The sequence below is a fragment of the Acinonyx jubatus genome, chromosome B2 (genome assembly GCF_027475565.1).
Source record: "Acinonyx jubatus isolate Ajub_Pintada_27869175 chromosome B2, VMU_Ajub_asm_v1.0, whole genome shotgun sequence".
NCBI classification, from domain to species: Eukaryota; Metazoa; Chordata; class Mammalia; order Carnivora; family Felidae; genus Acinonyx; species Acinonyx jubatus.
Window position 1 is genome coordinate 29,514,986 of NC_069385.1, and position 22,996 is coordinate 29,537,981.

Below are 22,996 nucleotides of genomic sequence, written 5' to 3' on the forward strand. Positions count from 1 at the left end.
CTCTTGAACTCACGAGCTGCGAGATCATGACCTGAGCCATAGTCGGAAGCTCAACCAACTGAGCCACCTAGGCGCCCCGAGGGTAATAGGTTTTCAATAGAAAGTTGAACAGTTCATTTTGAGATGCCTCAGATGGGAATTTTTTTCACTGCCTTCTCACAGCATTTGGGAGAAACAAATGAGATGTGCTTTGTAAAGTGTGGTGGTTCTAATACAAATGGAAAAGCTGACCTCCAAAGAAATATGCATAACACTCTCACTTTACAACCTAAGCAACAGGTTATGGCATAGAGCATGACTACAAACTGCAAAAAATTCAAGAGCTGGGGAGGGGCCTGACTAGTATTTTTCCATCCCTGGTGACTCGGAGCTAAAAATGGCGCCTCTGGCAGAAATTAGAAAGCGGGAGGGGGCACTTGGCGTGGAAAAAGATGAGGGTTTTCTTTTTGTTCTGCTTTAAACACATGGCGACATAACACCGCGCCAGACGAATCATGGAAATTTGTTTCCTTAATATCTGGTCTGTAGCACAATTCTGTTCTCCACGCTTAAAAGGATGTTTCATTTTGTGGGCGCGATCGCTAGGGCGGTGACGTGCCTGTTGCTTTCCTTCATTCATGCTTCTCGCCTTGGAGGGCTCCACGACTGCCTCCCTGTCTATCCCTGCCCCCTCTCGTTTTGCTCCAGCGATGGCTACGGTTTTGAGGGACAAAACGCTTTTTCAGGCGTGACGACCAAATGGGTTCAGACCCTTCCCTGCGCCCCTTAGGGCTTCTCGGCCGGGCATTTCTTTCTCTTCGGAGGGCCGCGGCCTCGCGCTTTCCGCACGGGCACGAGGAGTCCGGCGCGCGATCACCGGAGCGCGTGCCCGGCCGTAGTCTGAAGGCCCGCGGGCCGGCGCGCGCGCACCGCCTCCACAGGCGCCGCATTGCAGCAGCTCGGGGCCCCGGCGTAGGGGGCGCGGGGGCGGGGCCGCGGACCGGAGTCTAAGTTGGGCAGCGGTCCAGTCCCGGAGCTCGGGCCGCATCGGTTGTCGTGGGAACGGCGGCGTAGGCAGGCGCTGACGTCAGCAGGCGGCGCGCCGCCCGCACTGCGGCACCTAGTCCGCTCTCTGAGCCGGAGTGGCTGGCTGGTTGCTGGGTGGCTGCTGGGGCGTCCCGTGACTGCCCCGCCCCGCCCCGCCCCGCGCGGTAGGCAGCTTCGCACCGTCTCAGTGTCCGCCCGGGGGGAACGGGCCGTCGGCCGCTCTGAGCTCAGTTCTCTGTGAGTACGCTGCAGGCCTGCTGGTGGCGGGAGCCCGGGCCGGGCCCTGGGCCTGCCTCGGCCTTCTCCGGGGGCCTCGACTTGGGGGACTGCTTGAGTCCGAGAGCGGGGGGGGGGGCGGCACTGCGCCACCGCAGGCTGACCCGCCAAGTGCCGCGGAGCCTTGGGATGTAGTTTCTGATGAATACCTCTAAGTCCTTTCCCGTTCCCTTCCCTGGGCTCCCATCCCTGGGCTCCCATCCCGGGCCCGCCCAGTGTGGTGTCCTGAGCCAGCGTGGAGGGAATGCAATCTTTGGCTTTCCTACTCCGGATTCTGGCTTAAAAGCATTTAAGTCAGATGCGCACTAAGGATATTTATTTCCTTTTAGGGTGTCTGTTTCCTTTTAGGGTGTCAGCTTGGTGCTGAGTCTCGAACCGGTGAAATGCCTTAATTACATCTGAGAAAAGGTGGTCAGTGTGTTACGTTTATAAGAAAAGGGTCGTTTTGATATGTACGTGAAAAGTACACTCTTCAGAATCGCTACCAATGGTTGTGCTGCATTTCAGCATTACTGTGAGAACATCTACTCACTGGGGTATATGGCTTTCACGTTTTGAGAAAAGGATGCTAACAATTTTCTCACCTGTTGCTTTAACTATTGCTGTTACCGATTGGGCTTTCAGGAGGAAGATTGCTCGTTGTGAGAACTCTGGGAAGTTTTTAAAAAATATCTGAAAAATCCAAATACCAAACGTTTTTTAAAACCGTACTTGGTTTATTTGTTTATCTTGTTTATTTATGCAGGCTATCTTCATTTATTAGTTGAATTATGCATACAGGGTTTTTTTTGGATTCTTTTTTTTTTTTCCTGTGCTATAAAATTCAGTTAAAGGGTAAATTATTCAAGCCTCTGCTTCTTCTCCCCATGGTTTTTACACATGTATTGGCCAATAATCAGATGTTTAGAGAAAAGGAAATATGAGGTGAAATGTACTGCATCTCATATATAAATAGCAAAATTTAGTATTTCTTAGCAGCTCCTATAAAGGGATTTGTGAGGGAGAAGCTTTAAAATCATGGAATATATGAGGGCCAGAGATACCATTTTAAATTTGTCCCTTAATTTTTGCCAGTGATGTTACTAATCAAATATTAGTCATTCATTCAAACACATTAATGTTTGGAGGTGATTATTTCTGTTATGTATATGCTATATTAAGTAATATTAGTGTCTATGCAACTATACATTGTACTACTGATAGTAAATAGTGTGAACTTGTAATTCACTTGTTGTATTTTATTTATGGCACAATTATTTTTAGTACTATAATAATAGACATAATTTTATTGAGCACCTACAATGTGTCAGCCACTGTGCTGATCACTTTGCTTTTCACTGTTTCCTTTTCTCCTTACAGTAAAGTAGGTGCCATTTTAATTTCCTGGGTCATAGAACGTTTTACCAAGGTGGAAATAAAGGGCTGAGGTAGAGAGGAAGGTGTAAAGCTCAAAGCACTGTGAGATCACAGAGAAGTATTTAACTGCCCCTTTAGGTTAGAGAGCTCCCAGAAAAGATACCATTTGCATTTAGTGTTAAAGGATAGTTAGGAGTTTCCTAGACAAAAGAAGAAGGTCATTTCTTAGGAGAGAGAGGTGTACATGTAATGGTACAAAGACAAGAAGGAGTTTGGCATGATTGAAGGCTTGTAAGTAGTTGCACATGGCTAGACTTCAAAATGTGTATGGAATTGTGGCTGGAGAAAGAGAGGTTTAAAAAAAAGGGGCAGGGAGTCATCTTATAAGTAGCCTTGAACCCCGGTGGTAAGGACTTACTATTTTTTCCAGTGGGTGATTGGAATGTAGTGAAGAGATTTAAAAAAAAAATTGTAATGTTTATTTTTTTTTTTAGAGAGAGATAGCACGAGTGGGGAAGGGGCAGAGAGAGAGGGAGACACAGAATCTGAAGCAGGCTCCAGGCGCTGAGCTGTCAGCACAGAGCTCAACTCGGGGCTTGAACTCACAAACCGCGAGACCGTGACCTGAGCTGAAGTCGGAGGCTCAACTGAGTGAGCCACCTAGGTGCCTCAGAATCTAGTGAAGATATTTAAACAGAAATGATGCCATCATGTTTGTATTTTAGAAAATTCCTCTGCTTGCAACGTGGAGGATGACTTATTTATTTATTTTTAAAAGGATAGGGTGATGGAAACATGGAAACAATCTTAAGAAAAAAAAGTAAAAACTTTCCACAGTCTTTTTGTCTCTCAAAGCTACTGCCTAATGTCACTGCCTTTGGGGGTGGAGGAAGACAGTTGGAAGCAGAATTATAGAAATAATTATCCACATGTTTCTGTAGGTCTCACCTTCCATTCATTCTTCCACCTATGGCTGCCGGATTTCTGCCCATTCACAAACATTTTTGCAAACACGTGACTTCCAGACTGCAGATCCAGTGGACGCTCTTCACAACTTGCTCAAATCTTCAGACTGGCTCTCCTTGCTGGATTACTATATTCTGTTGCCTACCAAACAATCTGATTATACATACACAAACACAGATTTATATATACAGTGCTAATAGCTGTCATTTTCAAAGGGCTTGCCATGTTCTAGGCATTGTGCTAAGTATTTTACATGCATATTCTTATTTCATTTTTACAAAAACCTTGTGAGTAATTTACAGTTATGATTCCCTTTCGAACGATTAGGAAGTTGAGGTCCAGAGATTAATTTACTGGCAGGTGGAACTGGGATTTGAATCTAGGGATCTGACAGTGGAGCCAACGTTTGTAGCTGGTTAGTGCCCCAGCTCAACATGCCCCACCAAGCTCACCTGAGTGTTGTCCGCATAGGAAATATCTGTTACAATCGTAACAGATGTTTATCAGTGCTTTTTTTTTGAGGCATTGTTCTAAATCATCTAACCCTTACAACAACCTTTTGAATGTGAACCTTTAGATTGATTTTACAGATGAGGAAACAAACACCTAAGGTCACAATTAATTGTTTGTAAGACTAATCCCAAGACTTGGGTTTTAAAGTTCTCCATTATGCTTGTACCGTATTCCAGTTAATAATACTACTAGCCTAATTATTCTACTTGCAGAAGCACGAGAATCATCCTTTACTCTTTGTCCTGCCTCTTCAGTCGTTTTTATCTTTCTGAAATGTCTAAAATATCATAATTTTTTAAGGGAAAACAGGTTAAGCTGAATATAAGTAAGCCTTTTCTTAATGACTCAAAGTCATATATATAGTTCAGCCGTTTTCCTATGTATTGAATGACCAGGGAATATATAAATATTAGGTTCTTATTTGCTTTACGTTTCAGTTACTGATGCACTTGCCTTTGCGTCTCTTCTTTTTTCTAACTTAGGGTAGATTGGAAAGTGGATGACCAAACTTATTAGATCTGTATCTACTAGAAAGAGTACATTCGGGCTCCCATCAGTAAAGTGTAAGAGTCTTTACTGTGTGGATTTAGTGACATCTATTTTGTCTGTGTACCAGATAGTTGTTATATTTAAACTGCATAATTAGGGGTATGTGTGTAGTCATTCTTTCCTTTTTAGCGTTTCTTCTCAGACTTTTCTGTCCAGAATACCCTTAATATTAGAGGGACATGAATGTGGATCCCCAGGGATCTGGAGCCTCAACCAATAATTGCTGAGCCAATTCAAATTATATTTTTCTCTCTTTTTTTTTCTTTAACAGTCTTCCACTTTATTCTTTAAAATGTGTGAATATTATGCTCTAAGGTGGAAATTAATATGTTTTGGACACATACCTCCATCTTTAAGTAAAATTGGAAATGCAGGAATATGTATACTGAGTTTATCCCTGGTTTTGATATGTAATAATACACACCCAGGTTTTTATTTGAGGAGAATGATATGAATGCTTGTGCTTAACCTTCTCTATTGTTGCAACATTTTCAGTGGCAGGTACAAAAATGTTTAAATTCATTTTCTGTTAATATGGTACCCACAGTCATACTTTACCAATATAATAGTGTGTGCTCTTGGGAAAGTCAATTCTGGGGTGGAGTTTGGCTTCTTAAAAGTACATTGAAAAGCTTATTTTTTACTTACAACACTTTTATTAAAAGTGCATTAATATACAAAGTATGTATTTACTGCTTTCAAGATTCTTTTTAAATTTTTTGTTTCAAACATATAAATATTTTACCCAAATACGATCCAGTTTTCTTTACCTTTTTTCAGACCCTAAACTGATTTGAATGTATTTAAGTCATTTGCATAAGATTAAAGTAAGAGAAGAGAACTTAGCTTTATTGGTATAAATCTTATGAGGTAGTAGATAAATCATGACATAATCTTGTATGAAGAATGTTTTGTAATTTTTATTTGCAAATTCCGTATTACAAGTAAATTCTCTTTGTTTTGATAGGATGCTTATCGAGTCAGGGCTTTATGTTACAACTTGATGCTCTCCATATAGCTGAGATATGCCCACTGGTAAGACTTTTATGAAATTTATATATGCAATACATGTTACTTATTTATTTATTTATTTATTTAAAAGTTGGGATTATTTAAAGGGATTCTTTAACCAATTAATGAGTAAAGTCAATGTCATTAACCAATATTATATTTAGATATAGTTTGGTTTTCAATTTCTATTTAATGTTAATATTTAATGTTACTGTGCATCATAAATAGAAAGTTAACTGAGTAAAGGAAACTTTTAGAGGGAGTAACAGGTGAGAGGGATACAGGTGAGTGTGGTGACATCATAGCCAAAAGAAAAGTTTTTTAAGAAGAAAGGACTGGTCACTTCTTCTAAGGTAGCTAAAGAACTCAAGTAGTTGTCTAAAGACTGTGTTCTTTAACATAATAATAATGCAGATATGTGCTATAGTAATATTGTTCAGAAAATGATGAGTCTTTATCATTTGTAGTGGAGAGTGAAGCCAAACTGAAAACCAGAGTTCGCTTTGAGGAATTGCTTAAGACCCACCATGATGTTATACATGAACGAAAAAAACTGAAGAAAAAAACTGGCATATCTGGAGAAAAAACTGTAGTGAGTAATCAGTTATTTGGTAATGATGACTTATATTCTGCATGAAATTATGACTCTCATATTAAAACTCTGAGGAACTTTGGAAATTAACAACAGTAAAGGTATGTCATGGTCAATAATGTGTGGTAAAATAAAGTTTACAGTAAAATCCACATCACTCTTGGGGTACTGAGTTCAGTCTTGAGTGCTGTCCTATGAGAATAACGTAGACAGAGTGATGAGAGATTGGGCAAACTCAGGTGCCCACACATATTACACATTTTTAAAGAAAATGAAGATTTTTAACCCAGCATTGTGAAGGACTTAGGGAGTAATTATCTTACTTCAGCTATTCAGTGGCTTATCTAGACTTACCCAGTCTAGATAATTTGATTCTACCCAGCAGAAGCAAGAGGAATCAGTGGAACCTTAAGACCGTAATTATCCTTTTGTACTTGAGGTGCACTTTCAAATGATAGAATTTTTTTGGCAGTACGTTTGAAGAGATTAAAAATGCAGAACTCAAATAGCACTAAACAAATCAACAAATGACTGCAACCTGATTCCAGGGTATTATAAAGTGTCTGTAATAGTATCCACAATTAATGTAATAGTCACTCTTTAAACCTGTCTAGCTACTTCACTCCCACCTTTTACTCCTTTGACCATAATCTGTTTTGTGCACGCACACACACACACACACACACAAATAACTTCATGCATGTTCTGGTAAATTGGTATATAGTGTTTCTTTGGCAGGAGTTTTAGAAGTTATATATATAACCTGTATTTTGTAGCAAATTTTACCCTATTCTGAATTTTGTCATGTGCTCTCTTCATTCTAATATTCTCTTTGGCAGTTACCAGTGTAATAGTATATATTCTCAAGTGAAGCAAAAGTAAGTACTGACATTAGCCAGAATCAGCTGCACACACATACGGGGTTCATAGTACACCTGTGTAGTACTGCACATCAGTTTAGAACTACTGACAGAATGGGGCAGGTTAGGTCTCCTGTAGTGGATGCTTCCCTTAGATAGAACGTGCTTCTTCTGGTGGTACCAGTATGTAGTTTGGTAGGGAACAGAGGCATGTGGAGGATGGAACATTGCTTATTGGGATATGCCCTTTCCTTGAGCAAGTTGGTATGTACTCAAAAAAAGCAGAAAGAACCCTGGAAACAACTGAGGATATTTTTATGGACTTAGTCAAAGTGAAACCTCATATTTTCTCTCACTATTAGAACTGGGCTTTGTGAGTATGAACCAAATGCTGTTTAGGCCTGGAATGCTCAGTTAAGTGGACAGCCAGAAAATGGGCAGAAGGTACATCCATTTACCTATGGTCCAGTTTAGATATTGGGAACACACAAGTGTGAGGTGACTAAACATGACCTACCCAGCCTCTTTTAGTTCATAGGAGGCCATTTAAAATCTCTCTCTCTCTCTCTCTTTTTCAGAGATGAGTATACTAGGAAAAAATACTTAGGAAGAGATTGTTCAGCTCAAAAGAAGGGGGGATATTCTTGGAGGACTTAGAGGGAAACAAAATGTTTTTGAAATGATTTATTTTAGGAGTAGAGGAAGAATATCTGCTTCTATTTACTAGATAGCAGTGCTTTTCTATCTTTCAAGCACTTCTAAACATTTTATGCATATCCACTCATTTTTAATACAAACAACAAAATGGTGTGGTTTATCTCCATTTATAAATGAGGAAACTAGATCACAGATGTTGAATAATTTGCCTAAATTTGCACAGCTAGTGGTAGAACCAGACAGAATTCACAGTCTTAACAGTCTGGCTGTGGAACCTCCTCTCCTAACCACAACCCAGTAGGATCTCTTTCACTAAGGTGTGAAGAGATGGGACCTCTTCACAACAAAAACAAGGAGTCTCATGTACAGAGCAGGCTGACATGGGAAGGGAAGCTGGCTGAAATAAGAAAAGGAAACAAGGAAAAGGCTGTAATAATTCGTAATAATGGCAGATTCACCTTATTTTTCAGCAGTCTATTAGGCACTGTGATGAGAATTTTCCAAATGCTGTTTCTGATTCTCATGTTAATCATGGAACATAGGTATTGAGGCTCTTTGCACATGAGAGATTTTATAGACATGACAGATTTTATAGACATCTGAACAGAAAAACCACTTAACAAAGGTGTTAAGTGGTTTGCCAGGGCCATATAACCAAAAGTAGAATAAGTGAGCTTTAAAACCACCACCTTCCATGTTCCTTCTTTAGTTGTTTTTTTTTTTAACTATATCTTAAGCCCAAAATAGTAGAATTGGTACCAATGAAAAATGTAGTTAGTGATGTGGAAGATAAATTTGAAGCATTCTTCCATGAGAAGAAGTGGCTAAAACACTTAAAATGAAAGAAATAAGTAGTGAGGACATATAGAACTATTGGTCCTACAAATAAACGTTCCTGGACATTTATTTTTAATTTTTAAAATGTTTTATTCCAGAGAGAGAGGGAGAGCATGTGTGTGAGCGTGAACAGGACAGAGAGGCAGAGGGTGAGAGAGAATCTTAAGCAGGCTCCATGCTGAGCATGGAGCCTGATGTGGGACTCAATCCCATGACCCTGGGATCATGACCTGAGCAGAAATCAAGAGCCAGATGCTCAACCAACTGAGCCACCCAGGCGACTCTAAACTTCCTATTTTTGAAAGTAGACTCTAAAATAGATTTTTTAAATGACAGGCATTTGACTTACAACATTGACAGATCAAAAACAATGACATAAAGTTTAAAACTAAAAATTTGCAAGGACACCTGGGTGGCTCAGTCAGTTGAGTGTCTGACTGCATGGCCTCTAACCAGATCGATTAAGAAAAAGGGAAGACACAAGTTACCAATTAGGACTATAAGAGGGTATTCACTGTAGATGTTACAGACCTGAAAAGAATAACGTAATATTTCAAATAATTTTATGACAATAAATTTAGCAGTTTAGATGAAATGCATAAATTACTTCAAGGACACAGACTACCAAAGCTGACTCAAAGAGACATAGATAACTTGTATATTGAACACCTTTAAAAAATGAAATCTGTGGTTAAAAACCTGCCCATAAAGAAAACTACCTACTTTTCTCAGGTGTCCACATTGGTAAATTTTACCAAACATTTGAGGAGAAGTAATGATGATTCTGTACAGACTGTTACAGACTATACAAAATGAGCAACTGTTTCTCTACTCTTTGGGCAGGCAATCGTTAATTATCCTGATACACAAAGACATTACAAGAAAACTATACCAGTATCCCTTTTGAACATAGAGCAGACATACTCCATAAAATGTTAGGAAACCAATCTTAAGTTATATGGAAAGGATAATACCGCATGACCAGATAAAGTTTATCTCAAGAATACATCATTCACTCAGTATTAGAAAAATCAGTCAATATAATTCATCACATTAAAAGATTAAATAAAAAACAATATGATTGTCTGTATAAATGCAGTAAAAGGATTTGACGGAATTCATCACCCGTACTGTTAACTCTTAAACAAAAAGAATAGAGAATTTCCTTAACTTGATAAGGGGAATCTATAAAAACCTATACCTGCATTGAAGGCTTTTACCCTAAGTTTGAGCTTATGTCACCATGAGTATTCATGATTGTACTGGTGACCGTGACCAATGCAATAATGCTATTTTAAAAGATGGCATAAAGATTGAAAAGGGAGTAAGAGTGTCTCTGTTTACAGGTGACAAAAACCTACAAAAAGTGCTACTAACTAGAACTATTAAGTGGGTTTATCAGAATATAAGGTCAAAGTTGGGGTGCCTGAGTGGCTTGGTTAAGCATCTGACTTCAGCTCAGATCATGATCTGACAGTTCATGAGTTCGAGCCCCACATCAGGCTCTGTGCTGACAGCTCAGAGCCTGGAGCCTGCTTCCAGTTCTGTGTCTCCCTCTCTCTCTGCCCCTCTCCTACTCACACTCTGTCTCTCTGTCTCTCCAAAGTAAATAAATATTACAAAAATAAATTTATCAAAAACTGTGCAAGGCGTGTTATATCCTGATAACCCCCAAACTGCTAAAAACAAAGATCAGATACTCATGTTCATGCATCAGAAGAATCATTGTTGTCAAATAATAACTGACAGAACATTATTATCCACTCTCTGAAAGTTGATTTATTGATTCAATTCAATTTTATCAAAATGCCAGTAGGTGTTTTTTGTTTTGTTTTTTTTTTTAAGATTTGAAAAACTAATTATAAAACTTACTTGTAAATTTAAGCAGTGGACCTAGAATATTTTTAAATTTTTAAAAAGAACAAAGTTGAAAGAATTTGACTGATTCAAAGCTCATTGTAAAGCTGTAGTAACCAAGACAACCTGTTATTGTCATAAAGATAGACGTATGATTCAGTGCAACAGTATAGAGTCTAGAAGTAGACCCAAATGTGTATGGTTAATTGATTCTTGACAGAATTGCCAAGGAGTGAGAAAGATAACCTTTTCAAAAAATGGTGCTGGAACATATCTCCATATACAATATTATAAACTATGATCATATCATGTTCAGACGTTAAATAGAAGTGGAGCAAAGACCTAAGCATAAGAGCTAAAATTACATATGTTATAGAAGAAACAGGATAAAACCATTGTAACCTTGAGTTATGAATAGATTTTCTCAGCATACAAAAGCATGAACATAAAAGAAAAAAATATGAATCGGGTTTGTGAAAATTCAAGACATTGCTAAGAAAATGAAAACATATGCTATAGATGGAGAAAAATATTTTCAACAACATACTGATAAATTATGTGTAGAACATTTGAAAACTCTTAGAACTCAATGATTTGAAAATAACCCAATGAAAATGGGCAAAAAAATTTTAACACTTAAAGAAGAGATCACGGGGGTGCCTGGGTGGCTCAGTCGGTTGAGCGTCCGACTTCGGCTCAGGTCACGATCTCGCAGTCCGTGAGTTCGAGCCCCGCGTCGGGCTCTGGGCTGATGGCTCAGAGCCTGGAGCCTGCTTCCAATTCTGTGTCTCCCTCTCTCTCTGCCCCTCCCCCGTTCATGCTCTGTCTCTCTCTGTCTCAAAAATAAAAATAAAAAACGTTAAAAAAAAAAATTAAAAAAAAAAAGAAGAGATCACGCGTAAAGATTTTCAATACCATTGCTAATTAGGGAAATACAATTTAAAACAGTAATGATAGGGTACTCTGCTGACAGTGCAGAGTCTGCTTGAGATTCTCTCTTTCCCTCTCTCCTTGCCCCTCCCCTGCTTGCGCACTCTCTGTCAAAAAACAAACAAACAAACAAAAAACTTAAAATGTAAAACAATACTGAAATGCCATTACACACATATTTAAATAGCTAAAAAAAAAATTGACAACGGTAAATGCTGATGAGGCCATTATAGAAATGGAACTCTTATGCGTTTGGAACTACAAAATGTTACAGCCACTTTGGGAAGCAGTTTGGCAAGTTATTTAAGAAGTTAAACATTTAGGGGTGGCTGGGTGGCTCAGTTGGTTAAGCATCTGATTTTGGATCAGGTCATAATCTCACAGTTCATGAGATCAAGCCCCTTGTAGGGCTCTGTGCTTGTCAGAGCCTGGAGACTGCTTCGGATTCTGTGTCTCCCTCTCTCTCTGCCCCTGCCCCCTCAAAAATAAACATTAAAAAAAAAAAGTTAAACATCTACTTACTCTATAGCACAGTAATTTTTGGGTGCTTATACAAGAGAAACAAAAAACATGTAACAGTGCAAAACTGGAAATAACTCAAATGTTCATTAATTAGTATATAGAGAAACAAAATATAGTATAGATCCATGCAATGAAATACTGCTGAGCAGTTAAAGGAATAAACTACTACAAATGCAACAACATGAATGAATTCCAAAGCTTTATGCTGAGTGAAGGAAACCAGTCACAAAAGGCTATATACTGTAAGATTCCATGTATGTATGGTGACAGTTGTACCTACCTGAAGCATGCTGCATGTCCCTCTCTCTGTTCACCTGCTTGTCCTCTGGGTGAAAGTCACCATCTGACACAAATGGAGGTGGGGGACAGAGCTGTCCTTCCCAGCTCCTCAGTTGGTCATCCTCAGGTTTAATCCCCTCCTTCTGCTGATGTTACTTGATTCAGGGCTTATGTGGCTTCTCCAGAATCACCCTTCCACGGAGAAGTCTTTTCCTGCGGGTTGTGGTTTTTTTCTGCTAATTTCCTCAAAGATCTAATCCTTTCTATTTTTTATCCTTGGGAAATTTCTCAGAATATTTATTCTATTACTAGTAACATTTCTTTTTGATTTCTAGCCCTTTTCTAGTAAAAATATCTCTTATTTTAAGTAATTTTAATTAGAAAGATATATAGGCATGTATTTAGTCTGTGATTTGATTTAACTTGATAATGTTTAATATTTAGCAGGATTTTCAGTGATGTATTTGAATCAGTTGTAGGGTGATTCTAGAACTATAGACTTCTGACTTTAGAATGTAATTATGAAGCAAGATAAATGACCTGTGTTTTCTGCAGGGGGAATCTGAATTGCATTAACTCTGTGCCTCTTTTAGCAACTTCTCAAATACTTTATAATTAAAGTATGCATCATTCTGCCAAAGAGAAAAATAACATTTGAGGTTTGAGCAATTTATTCACTTCTGAAAAGTCATTAACTACTTTTTCTCCCTGTTAATTACCTCATTTATCTGAAGTTACTCTCAGAAATTACTAATTGAATGCTGAGAGAATAAACTAGGATAGTGCTAATGAGATGGTCTAGAATGGTATCAGTGTGTCCAAGTGAAAAATGAAATAACTTTCCCAAGATTACACATTGAACAACGATCATTGTGCTTTCTCTTTACATAACTGAACTGTGGTCGGCTGAAACTTTGTTATTGTGTCTTCTTTTCCCAGCTTGACGCTGTTAGAAGCAATCTTCAGAAAAGTAAAGAAACTAAAAGTGATGATGTAAGTGCTAGTAACACTAATAACCCAGAGAAGATTATGCCAGTCACTAAAAACAAACTAAGGAATCTCCAGTCAGCCCCTGAAAATCCAGATGATGTCAGTGCAGAGGAAGACAAGCAAGGAAAGGCGAGTAAAAAGGTAAAAACAGCACTCCAGGTGACTGCACAAGGAATGGAACCGGCAACTCCCAGGAAGAAGGTGGATTCTATGCATCGGAAAGCACAAACCAGGTCACAGCCAGGTGTTGCTCGTCAGAAAAGTGAGAAGGCAGATGAAGAAAGAGAAAATAATAATTTAGATGAGGAAGAAGAGCTGATGCAAGCATACCAACTTCAAGTAGCTGAAGAAATGGCAAAGGAGATTAAGAAGAAAATAAGAAAGAAACTCAAAGAACAGTTGACTTACTTTCCTTCAGATACTTCATTACATGATGGCAAATTGAACAGTGAGAAAAAAGATACTTCATTGCATGATGGCAAATTGAACAGTGAAAAAAAAGTAAAGAAAAAGAAGAAAGTTCCAATCTCATCTAAAGCTGAGTCAAGGTACTTTGTGTTGATAAATATGAAAGGTCCTCTTTAAAAAACACTAGTGTTCTCAGCTTTTGAGTAATATATGCAGTTATACTAAGGAAATTCTTAACCTTTCATGTGAACCTGTTGCCAGTACAATAATAACAGTTATGCTTTCCATAGCACCTTAGTATATGCTCAGTGCTTTATAAGAATTAACTCATTTATTCCTTGTGACAACCCTATGAGGAATAGTAATACTATCATCCAGTTTTGCAGATGAGGAAACTTGAAAGGGTGCAGTCACAGAACCAGTATGAAGTTTAGCCAGAACCTTACCAGTCTTGTTCTGGAGTCTCTAACCCTTAACTGCTTATTTATATCAGCTTATTTAATAACAGAAACCCAACTTCTCCCTCATTTTTGAGTTATGAATGCCTGTTCAGATATATGAATATAGTGGTTTTTTCGTTATCATACAAGTAACATTTGCTTATTGTAGAGCATACCGACCTAAAGAAGAAGCTAAAAGTAATCCAGCCATCCAGAGGTAATCATTATAAGAAATTTTGTATTCTAGGTTTTTTTTTCTATATATGATACTTACACATATGTGTTTGCATGTACAATGTGAGTTTCTGTGATCATACTTGTATTCTTATGTCTCTCTTTGGGGAAAACAAGATAAATGTCTTTTAACTAATTACCTTCATTTTCTATAATCCACATTTACATAAACAACTTGAGGTGAGAACATTCTATATTTGATTATTCCCTGGCATTCAGGGACAGTTTGCCTTAGTGTCCTCACCTAAACATAATTCCCCTCTTGCCAAAAGCTAGACAACCAGTGGTAACAAAGGGAAGGCAAATAGATTTGCTACATGAACACCTTACTATATGTATTGGTTATCTGTTGCTACATTAAAAAGCTACTCTAGGGGCTCCTGGGTGGCTCAGTCGGTTAAGCGTCCAACTTAGGCTCAGGTCATGATCTCATGGCTCATTAGTTTAAGCCCCGCGTCGGGCTCTGTGTTGACAGCTCAGAGCCTGGAGCCTGCTTTGGATTCTCTCTCTCTCCCTCTCTCTCTCTCTCTCTCTCCCTCTCCCTCCCCCGCTCATGCTTGTGTGTGCTCTCTCTCTCTCTCTCAAGGATAAACATTTAAAAAATTAAAAGAAAAAGCTACTCTAGAAGTTAGCAAAACAGCACTGTTTTGACTGTTAGCAAAACAGTCTCAAGTTTCTTTGGATCAAGAACCTGAGCCTGGCTTGACTGGGTGCCTCTGACTCAGGGTCTCTCATAGGCCGCAATTAGGACGTCAGCTGGGGCTGCACTCATCTTCACGCTCGGCTGGGGGACATCGTTGTTGGAAGGCTTGCGATGTCCGTTTTTAAGTTTACTCATGTGGTGCTTGGCAGGTCTCAGGTCCTGACTGACTTTTGGCCAGAGATACCAGTTCCTTGCCACATGGACCTCTCCATATGAGCAACTTGGAAAGGGAGATGGAGAGAAGTCATAGTCTTTGTGAAACCTGATCATGGTGTGGAAGTGACATCTATTGCTTTTGTCCTATTTTGTCTATTAGAAGTGGGTCACTAGATTCAGCCCACAGTCAAGGGAAGGGGATTAGACAAAGATACTAATGGCAAGAGGTGAGGATCGAGAGCCATCTTAGAGCCTGCCTGCCACAGTATACCACAAACCTTTCTTACAACTACCGTGTCTGTTATGAACTGGTAAGCCATACTCACTATTAAATATTAGTTCATGAATTTTAAATAAAACCATGGGTTACGTGACTGGCATGCAAAAGATAGCTCTCTTTAAATACAAATACATGTATTTGGTGATGTGATAAAATGGCATGGCCTTCTGGAGTGATAGGCAGTTTTGAAATATTTTTCTAATCTTTTTATTTCTCAATGTGTTTTTTAAAAATATGACTATATATATTGAAGTCAGTTTTTTATTACTTAGATGCAGATTTTTTACTTGATAAATTACAAACTTTAATAGGCTGGTTTTTCTCCACAACTCAGTATGCTTCTAGGCTGCTACCCCTTACCATTTATTAGTTCATGTGATGCAGAACTTTAAAATTATTAATTTTAATAATAGCCTTCTGAAAATGTAGTGGCACACCAGCCACTGGAAAACACAAGCAATTAATCATTACCTAGAAGTCAAAAGTTGGGTATATGAAGCCTCTTGAAAGCAGAACAAACTTAAAACATTTTTTTTTTGTTTTTAAATAATTTAAAAATTCCTTCATTAGTCGTTTACTTGGCAACAGGGTGAGGATCCTTTCAACAGTCAGTGGAAAAACAGAGCCCCTTGTCGGGCTCTGTGCTGACAGCTCGGAGCCTGGATCCTGCTTTGGATTCTGTGTCTCCCTCTTTCTCTGCCCCTCCACTACTCATACTTTGTCTCTCCTTCTCAAAAATAAACATTTTAAAAAATTTTAAAAAGAAAGATCTATTGCTCATCAGCATACAAATTCATTTTTTTTCTGGGAGTTTACAGCTTAAGTTTAATTTGGCTCATGGGTATGTAACTCATTACCAAATATGAAATATTACCCATTGATACCTAATTTGACAGTTCACCATTTTAGTGCATAATAAAATATATGTATCCCCTTAGCAGGAAATAATACTGATTTTAGGATTATCCTTGACTCTGTTCATTGTTCACTTTGCTGCACCATTAAGAAGAAAGTGAAGAATGCATTTGTAACAGCTTGTACTTGGGTTGTATTTGCAGTACCTTAACCATCTCTGATGACACAGTTGAAGGTGAACAAAAGAAGAAATCTCCAGTTAGAACAGTTACTTCAGATTCTCATCAAGATGGTAAAATAAGCTCAATGGAAGAAAATGGAGAAGACAGCATGCAAGAGGACACAAAATCCAAACCAAAAAAAAAGAAAAAGAAGGCCAGATCAGGTTTGTTATCCAAATTAAGTGAAAAAATGTGTGCCTTGATAAAAAGAATTTGATTCTAAAACTTTGAGTCCTTAAAACTAAAGAATATCTGGTTCCAAAGACTATAATTGAAAAAAATCCAATATAACATACAGTCGACCCTTGAACAACATGGGTTTGAACTGTGCAGGCTCATTTAAACAGATTTTTTTCGATAAATAAGTACAGTACTGTAAATGTATTTTCTTTTCCTTGTGATTTCCTTGTAACATTTTCTTTTCTCTGTCTTTATTGTAATAAGAGTATATATATTCTTGCTAAATATGTGCAACATGTGAAATACGTGTTAATCGACTATTTATGTTATCATTAAGGCTTCTGGTCACCAATAGGCCATTAGTAAAGTTTTGGGGGGGTCAGAGGTTAAACACAGGTTTGCAACTGCACAAGAGGTTGGCGCCCCAACCCTGGCATTGTTCAAGAGGTAACTGTATTTGGCACTTGTTCTTGGGTTCATCTATATTAAAACATTGATTTATTTGTAACTGTGGGTCTCTGTGATGAGTTAATATTACTTGAGTCACCTCTAATTCTTAATTTAATTGAACCCTAGAATGACATTAACTTTGTAGTTCACTTTTGTGCCACAGAAGATTTCTTCTTTATACCATTGAGTTTTAGAACCCCTAAATAATTAAGACTCGTAGTTATTAAGAGCTATAAATGGTCACAGCCAATAAACATTTCAGATGTTAAGGCTGTATCCCTCTGTCAAACATTGTTGTCTTCCCATGTCCTCAGCCTAATTCAGCTTCTGTTCTTTCTTCCCACTTTTCCTTTCCCCCCACTTACTTTCTATTTTTCTCTTTACTCATTTCTTTCCTCTTATTTTTCTTTACTTGTTACTGCCTTTTTCCTACCTCTTATTTTTTTTTCCTTTTCAATTTCCATTTTATTGGCCAAAAAATGGGACCAAAATAGGCAATTTTTAAAAAATTTAATGTTTATTTTAGAGAGAGAGAGCAGAGGAACAGAGAGGGGACAGGGGATTTGAAGTGGGCTCTGCACTGACAGCAGGGAGCCCAACGTTGGGCTCCCTCTCAAGAACTGTGAGATCATGAAGATCTGAGCCCAAGTTGTACGCTCAACCTACTGAGCCACCCAAGTGCCCTCCAGAATAGGCAACTTTAGAATTTATGGTAGTTATTCATTGGATATGCAATTGATGATGCTTTGTGGTTCCCGTTACTACATTTTTAAAATGTTTGTTGCAGTGTGGTATACATATAGAAAAGTGTGCAGGTGTCGGGGACACTACTTAGTGAATTTTCACCAACGGAATGTGCCTATAAAATCATCATCCAAATCAAGAAACAGAACATCATTAGCACCCAGAAATCCCTTAAATACCCCTCCAGTTCATTGCCCTTCAGGAGTACACATCATCTTGACATGTAACACAGTTTATTTTTGTCAATTTTTCCACTTTAATATAAATAGAATCAGAAATACTGTGCTCTTTGTGTCTGGCTTCTTTCACTCAAAATTATTTTTGTGAGATTTATACTGTTGTTGCCTGTAGTGGAGCTTCTTCATTATCAGTTCTGCTTTTGCACCGTATAGGGATCCACTGTGTGAATGTACCACAGTAATTTACCTGTTGTACTGATGGACATTTGAGTTGTTTCTAGTTTTAGGTGAGTACAGATAAAGCTATAATATTCTAGTCACATCTTCTGTCTGGGGAGCATAGATACACATTTTTCTTGGCCATCTTCTTAGGAGAGAGTCACTGTGTCACAGATTGTATATATTTTTCACTTTAATAAATAATTGCCATTTTCCAGAGCTGGCTTAGTATTGATGATCCTAGCAATATTTGAGAGCTCCCAGCGCTTCACATCTTCACTAACATAGTGTCAGTATTTTAAAATCGTAGGCATTCTTAATATATAGTGATATTTCGTTTTTACTTTGAACTTTTGTAACTAGTGAAGTTCAACAACTTCTTCATGTTTATTGTCTACTTGGATTTCTTTATTTGTGAATTTGTTGAAGTCTTCGATGTGTGTTTTTTAAGAAATGGAATTGTCTGCCTTTCCTAATGTGAGAATATTTCATATAGCTAGATGACAGTCTTTTCTCAGATAGGAATTCATACGTACATACACACGTGCATAGTGCAGCTATCTTCCCACTCTGGCTTTTACTCTTCTATTACTGGTATTTTTTGAAAAGCAGAATTTGAAAATTTGATATAGCCCTATTTACCCACTTTGTTCCTTTGATGGCAAGTGCTTTCTGAGATTTGAGAAATATTTCCCAAGTCCTGAAGATGTTTTTGTATACGTTATTTTCTGAAAGTTTTTTGTTTGCTTTTCGCATTTAGCTCTACAGTTTATCTGGAATTAATTTATTCTTGTGTATGGTGAGAGGTAGTGGTTAAGACCCGTTTTTTTTCCCGTGTGAATGTATAATTGACCTAGTACCATTTATGGAAGAGAGCATTTTTTCCCCCTGTATTGCAGTGTCACCTTTATCATCAATAACATGACTATGTGAATGGATCAGTTTCCATTCTGTTGCATTAGACTGTTTGTACCAATACAACTATGACTTAATTACTGTACCTTTATGATAGATCTTGCTGTTTAGTTGTGTAATTACTCCAGTAGTTTTTTCTTCTTCAGCATTACCTGGGCTATTCTTGGCCCTTTGAATTTCCGGATGAATTTTAGAAGCAGCTTCTCAGTTCTCCCTCTTTTTTCCCCCACACCCACCATTATTTTGATCCAGAATTGAAAGATATTTATAGTTTAACAACTTTCTAGATCGATTTGACATCTTTACCAAGTATTAATTCTTGCCACTTCTGAAATTGGTATGCCCCTCCATTTATTTACATCTCCAGTTTATCTTGGTAATATTGTAAGTTTCGGGAGAGTCTGTCTTTAGATTTATTCCTAGGTATTTGATGTTTCTTAATGCTGTCATAAATGACATTGTTTTTTAAATTTTTTCTGTTTGTTTGCTGCTGGGGTGTGTGTGTGTGTGTGTGTGTGTGTGTGTGCGTGCATGTATACATGCTTCTAAATCTATGTAGATAGAAATAGAATTGATTTTCTTAAAATTAGTATTGTATCCAGTGTTTCTGCTAAATTAATTTAATTACTTCTAAGAGCGTATCCATAGCTTGTTTTTAATTTTCTACATACACAGTCAATATCTTCTGTTAATAATGATTATTTCATTGCACTTTTTTTAGTCCTTGTATCTTACTCCTTTTTCTTGCCTGGATACGCTGGCTAGGATTTCCATTATAGTGTTAAACAGTAAGTGAAAATACCAGGTACCCTTTTCTTGTTTATCAGCCTTGGGGAAAAGCTTCCGTTAATTTATTCACCACTGAGTGTGGTGTTTGCTGTAGGTTTTTTTTGTAAATACCCTGTATCAAGTTTATGAGTTATCTTCTATTCTAATTGGCTAATAGTTTTTTTAAATCATGAATAGATAGGGGCGCTTGGGTGGCTCAGTTGGTTAAGCGTCCAACTTCGGTTCAGGTCATGATCTCACGGTCCATGAGTTCGAGCCCCGCGTTGGGCTCTGCTGACAGCTCAGAGCCTGGAGCCTGCTTCTGATTCTGTGTCTCCCTCTCTCTCTGACCCTCCCCGGTTCATGCTCTGTCTCTGTCTGTCTCAAAAATAAATAAACGTTTAAAAAAAATTTCAATCATGAATAGATACTGAATTTTATCAGGTGCTTTTTCTGTATCTCTCAACTTGATCATATAAATTTTCACCATTTTTTTCTATTAATGTGACTAATTGTTATTTGAATATTAAGTCATCTATGTGTTCCTGGAAGAGGTCCTCTTTCTCTACTTTTTAATCTGTTACTGGATTTGAATAACTGATACTTTGTTTAGGATTTTTGTATCTGGGGTCCTGAGAGAGAATGGTTTGTACTTTTCCTTTCTTGAAATACTGAGAGTTTTTGATACCAAGGTTTTGGTGATCTCAAAAATAGTTGGGAAATGTTTCATCTTTTTCACTTCTCTAGAAATATTTGTATTAATTGGTGTTTTTCCTTCCATAAATGTTTGGAGAATTTACTAATGAAGTCTTTTTGGTCAAGTTTTCTTTGTGGGAAGAATTTTACATTTGATGTAGTTTCTTTAATAAATATCACTCTTCATATTTTCTATTTCTTCTGTCAGGTTTGAGAGACTGTATTTCTTGAGAATTTTGTCTATTTAATCCAAATTTTCAAATTTTCTATGTCTACAGCGTCTGCAAGGGTGTCCCTTGATCTTGGTAATTCATTTTCTCATGATATCTTAATAAGTCTCAGGATTTTCAAAGAATCACCCTTTAGCTTTGAATTTTATCTGTTGTACATTTGTGTCGTACTATTTTGATTATTTTATTTATATTCGTTTTTTCATTCTGCTTTTATTTGCTATTTATTTCTAGCTTTGTAAGATAGATTTTAATAAGATTTCAGTCTTTATGTGTATTTAAGACCTTAACTTTTCATCGAAGTATTACTTTAGTTGTATCCCACAAATTTTTGATGTATCTTCATTATCATTCAATAAAGACATTTTCTGATTTCCTTTTTAATTTCTCTTTCAATCGCCCATTTTAGAAGTATATTGTCTAAGTCTCAGGCAGCAGGTGATCTTCTAGTTACCTTGTTTTCGTTTCTATCTGCCATTGTTTTCAGAGGACAAACTGTGAGTGATTTCAGTCTTTTGAATTTATTGAGGCTTTCTTTATGACCAGCTTATAGTCAATTTGATAGATATTCCATGTGCACTTGAAAAGAATGTGAATTCTGATGCCATGGGGCACAGTGTTCTATGTATGTCAGTTAGATTGGGTTTATTGTGTCCAGCTCATTTTCCTGATTTTTTTTGTCCTGCTTATTCTATCATTTGTTAAGTGTTAAAATTCACACTGTACATTTTGGGTTTTTCTTTCTCTTTTTCTTTCTGTTTTTTTCTTTATATTTTTTGAAATTATGTTATTGAATTTATGCATGTTTAGTATCATTATATCTTCCTGTCAGATTTATACTTGCAAGTTGTCTTAATCATTGAGGCTGCTGTAACAAAATATCATAGACTGGATGGCTTAAACAATGAAGTTATTTGCACATTTCTGGAGGCTGGGAAGTTCAAGATCAAGACACCCACAAATTTGGTGTCTGGTGAGGACCCACTTCCTGGTTGTAGACTTTCATAAGGGCACTAATCCCATCCATGAGGGCTCCATGCTCATGACCTAATCACCTTCCAAACACTCCAACTCTTAGTACTGTCACATTGGAAGTTAGGATTTCAACATATGAATCTTGTGGGGACAGAACCATTCAGTCTATAAGAGCAATCATTATACAGTATCTTTTTTTATCTCTAATAATTTTTTTCCCTCAAAATCTACTTGTGTTTGAGTTTGCATCATACAGTTTTGCCCATCATCATTTCTCCATCATTACCCACAATACACTGCCAGTTGGTGCCAACTTGGTGAGGGAGGGGTAGCCTTCAGACCTATGCTTGGCCCATGGTCCCCAGGTCTAGATAGAGCTTGCCATTACTCTATTTCTCCTCCATGCCACCTCCTAGGTGTCCCACCTGTGCCTACTTTGCACCCCCCCTTTGCTTGGGCCATAGTGTCTCTTCATTTCCTTTTTGCCTTCACTTCTTTTCTTCCCCCACCCCAGAACATGTGGGGTCACAGCCCCCAGCCTGTGAGCATCTTGGGAACAGACCTTCAATAAAAGTGAAGGCAATTAAAAAAAAAAAACAAAAAGCCCCTTGTTTGCAATCTTTCTGTGTCTTTATATTTATTATCTCATTGTTTGCTTCTTGTATGATATATCTGTTTTATGTTCCTTTTCCTCCTTGTCTTCTTTTGAATTGTTCAAGTTATTTTAAAAATTTTCTTCTAGGGGCGCCTGGGTGGCTCAGTTGGTTAAGTGTCCAGTTTTGGCTCAGGTCATGATGTCATGGTTCGTGGATTCGAGCCCCGTGTCAGACTCTGTGCTGACAGCTTAGAGCCTGAAGCCTGCTTCAGATTCTGTGTCACCCTCTCTCTCTGCCCGTCCCCTGCTCATGCTCTGTCTCTCTCTCAAAAACAAGTAAACATAAAAAAAAAGTAGAAAAATTTTTATTCTTATATTAAGTTAATTCTATATTCTTTTACAGTTTGTTACCCTCAAGAACATGAAGTTTATTCTTATTATAGTCTAATACAAATTAATTCCCTAACAAAATATGCTCCCCCAATACTGCTAGAACATTAGAATAGTTTAATTCCATCTTAATTTTG

At 37.8% G+C, this 22,996-nt stretch overlaps 1 protein-coding gene across 8 annotated transcripts in view; it reads left to right on the forward strand.

Annotated features, from left to right (window-relative positions):
- Positions 1-1,059: 1,059 nt before the first annotated feature.
- AHI1 (Abelson helper integration site 1) overlaps positions 1,060-22,996 on the forward strand; it is a 203,081-nt gene continuing 181,144 nt past the window's right edge. For 3 of the 8 annotated variants that reach the window (XR_008298323.1, XR_003419329.2, XM_027056819.2), the window contains exons 1-6: positions 1,061-1,263; positions 5,654-5,721; positions 6,165-6,289; positions 13,171-13,769; positions 14,239-14,286; positions 16,501-16,682. Coding sequence is in view for 6 of the 8 variants with exons in the window: in XM_027056819.2 (XP_026912620.1) it covers positions 5,712-5,721; positions 6,165-6,289; positions 13,171-13,769; positions 14,239-14,286; positions 16,501-16,682 (964 nt within the window). In the remaining 2 variants the exon portion in view is untranslated. Of the gene's footprint in view, positions 1,264-1,631; positions 1,711-5,653; positions 5,722-6,164; positions 6,290-13,170; positions 13,770-14,238; positions 14,287-16,500; positions 16,683-22,996 lie in introns of all 8 variants that reach the window. The other 5 variants (XM_027056817.2, XM_053222209.1, XM_027056815.2 and 2 more) reach the window with 4 other exon arrangements.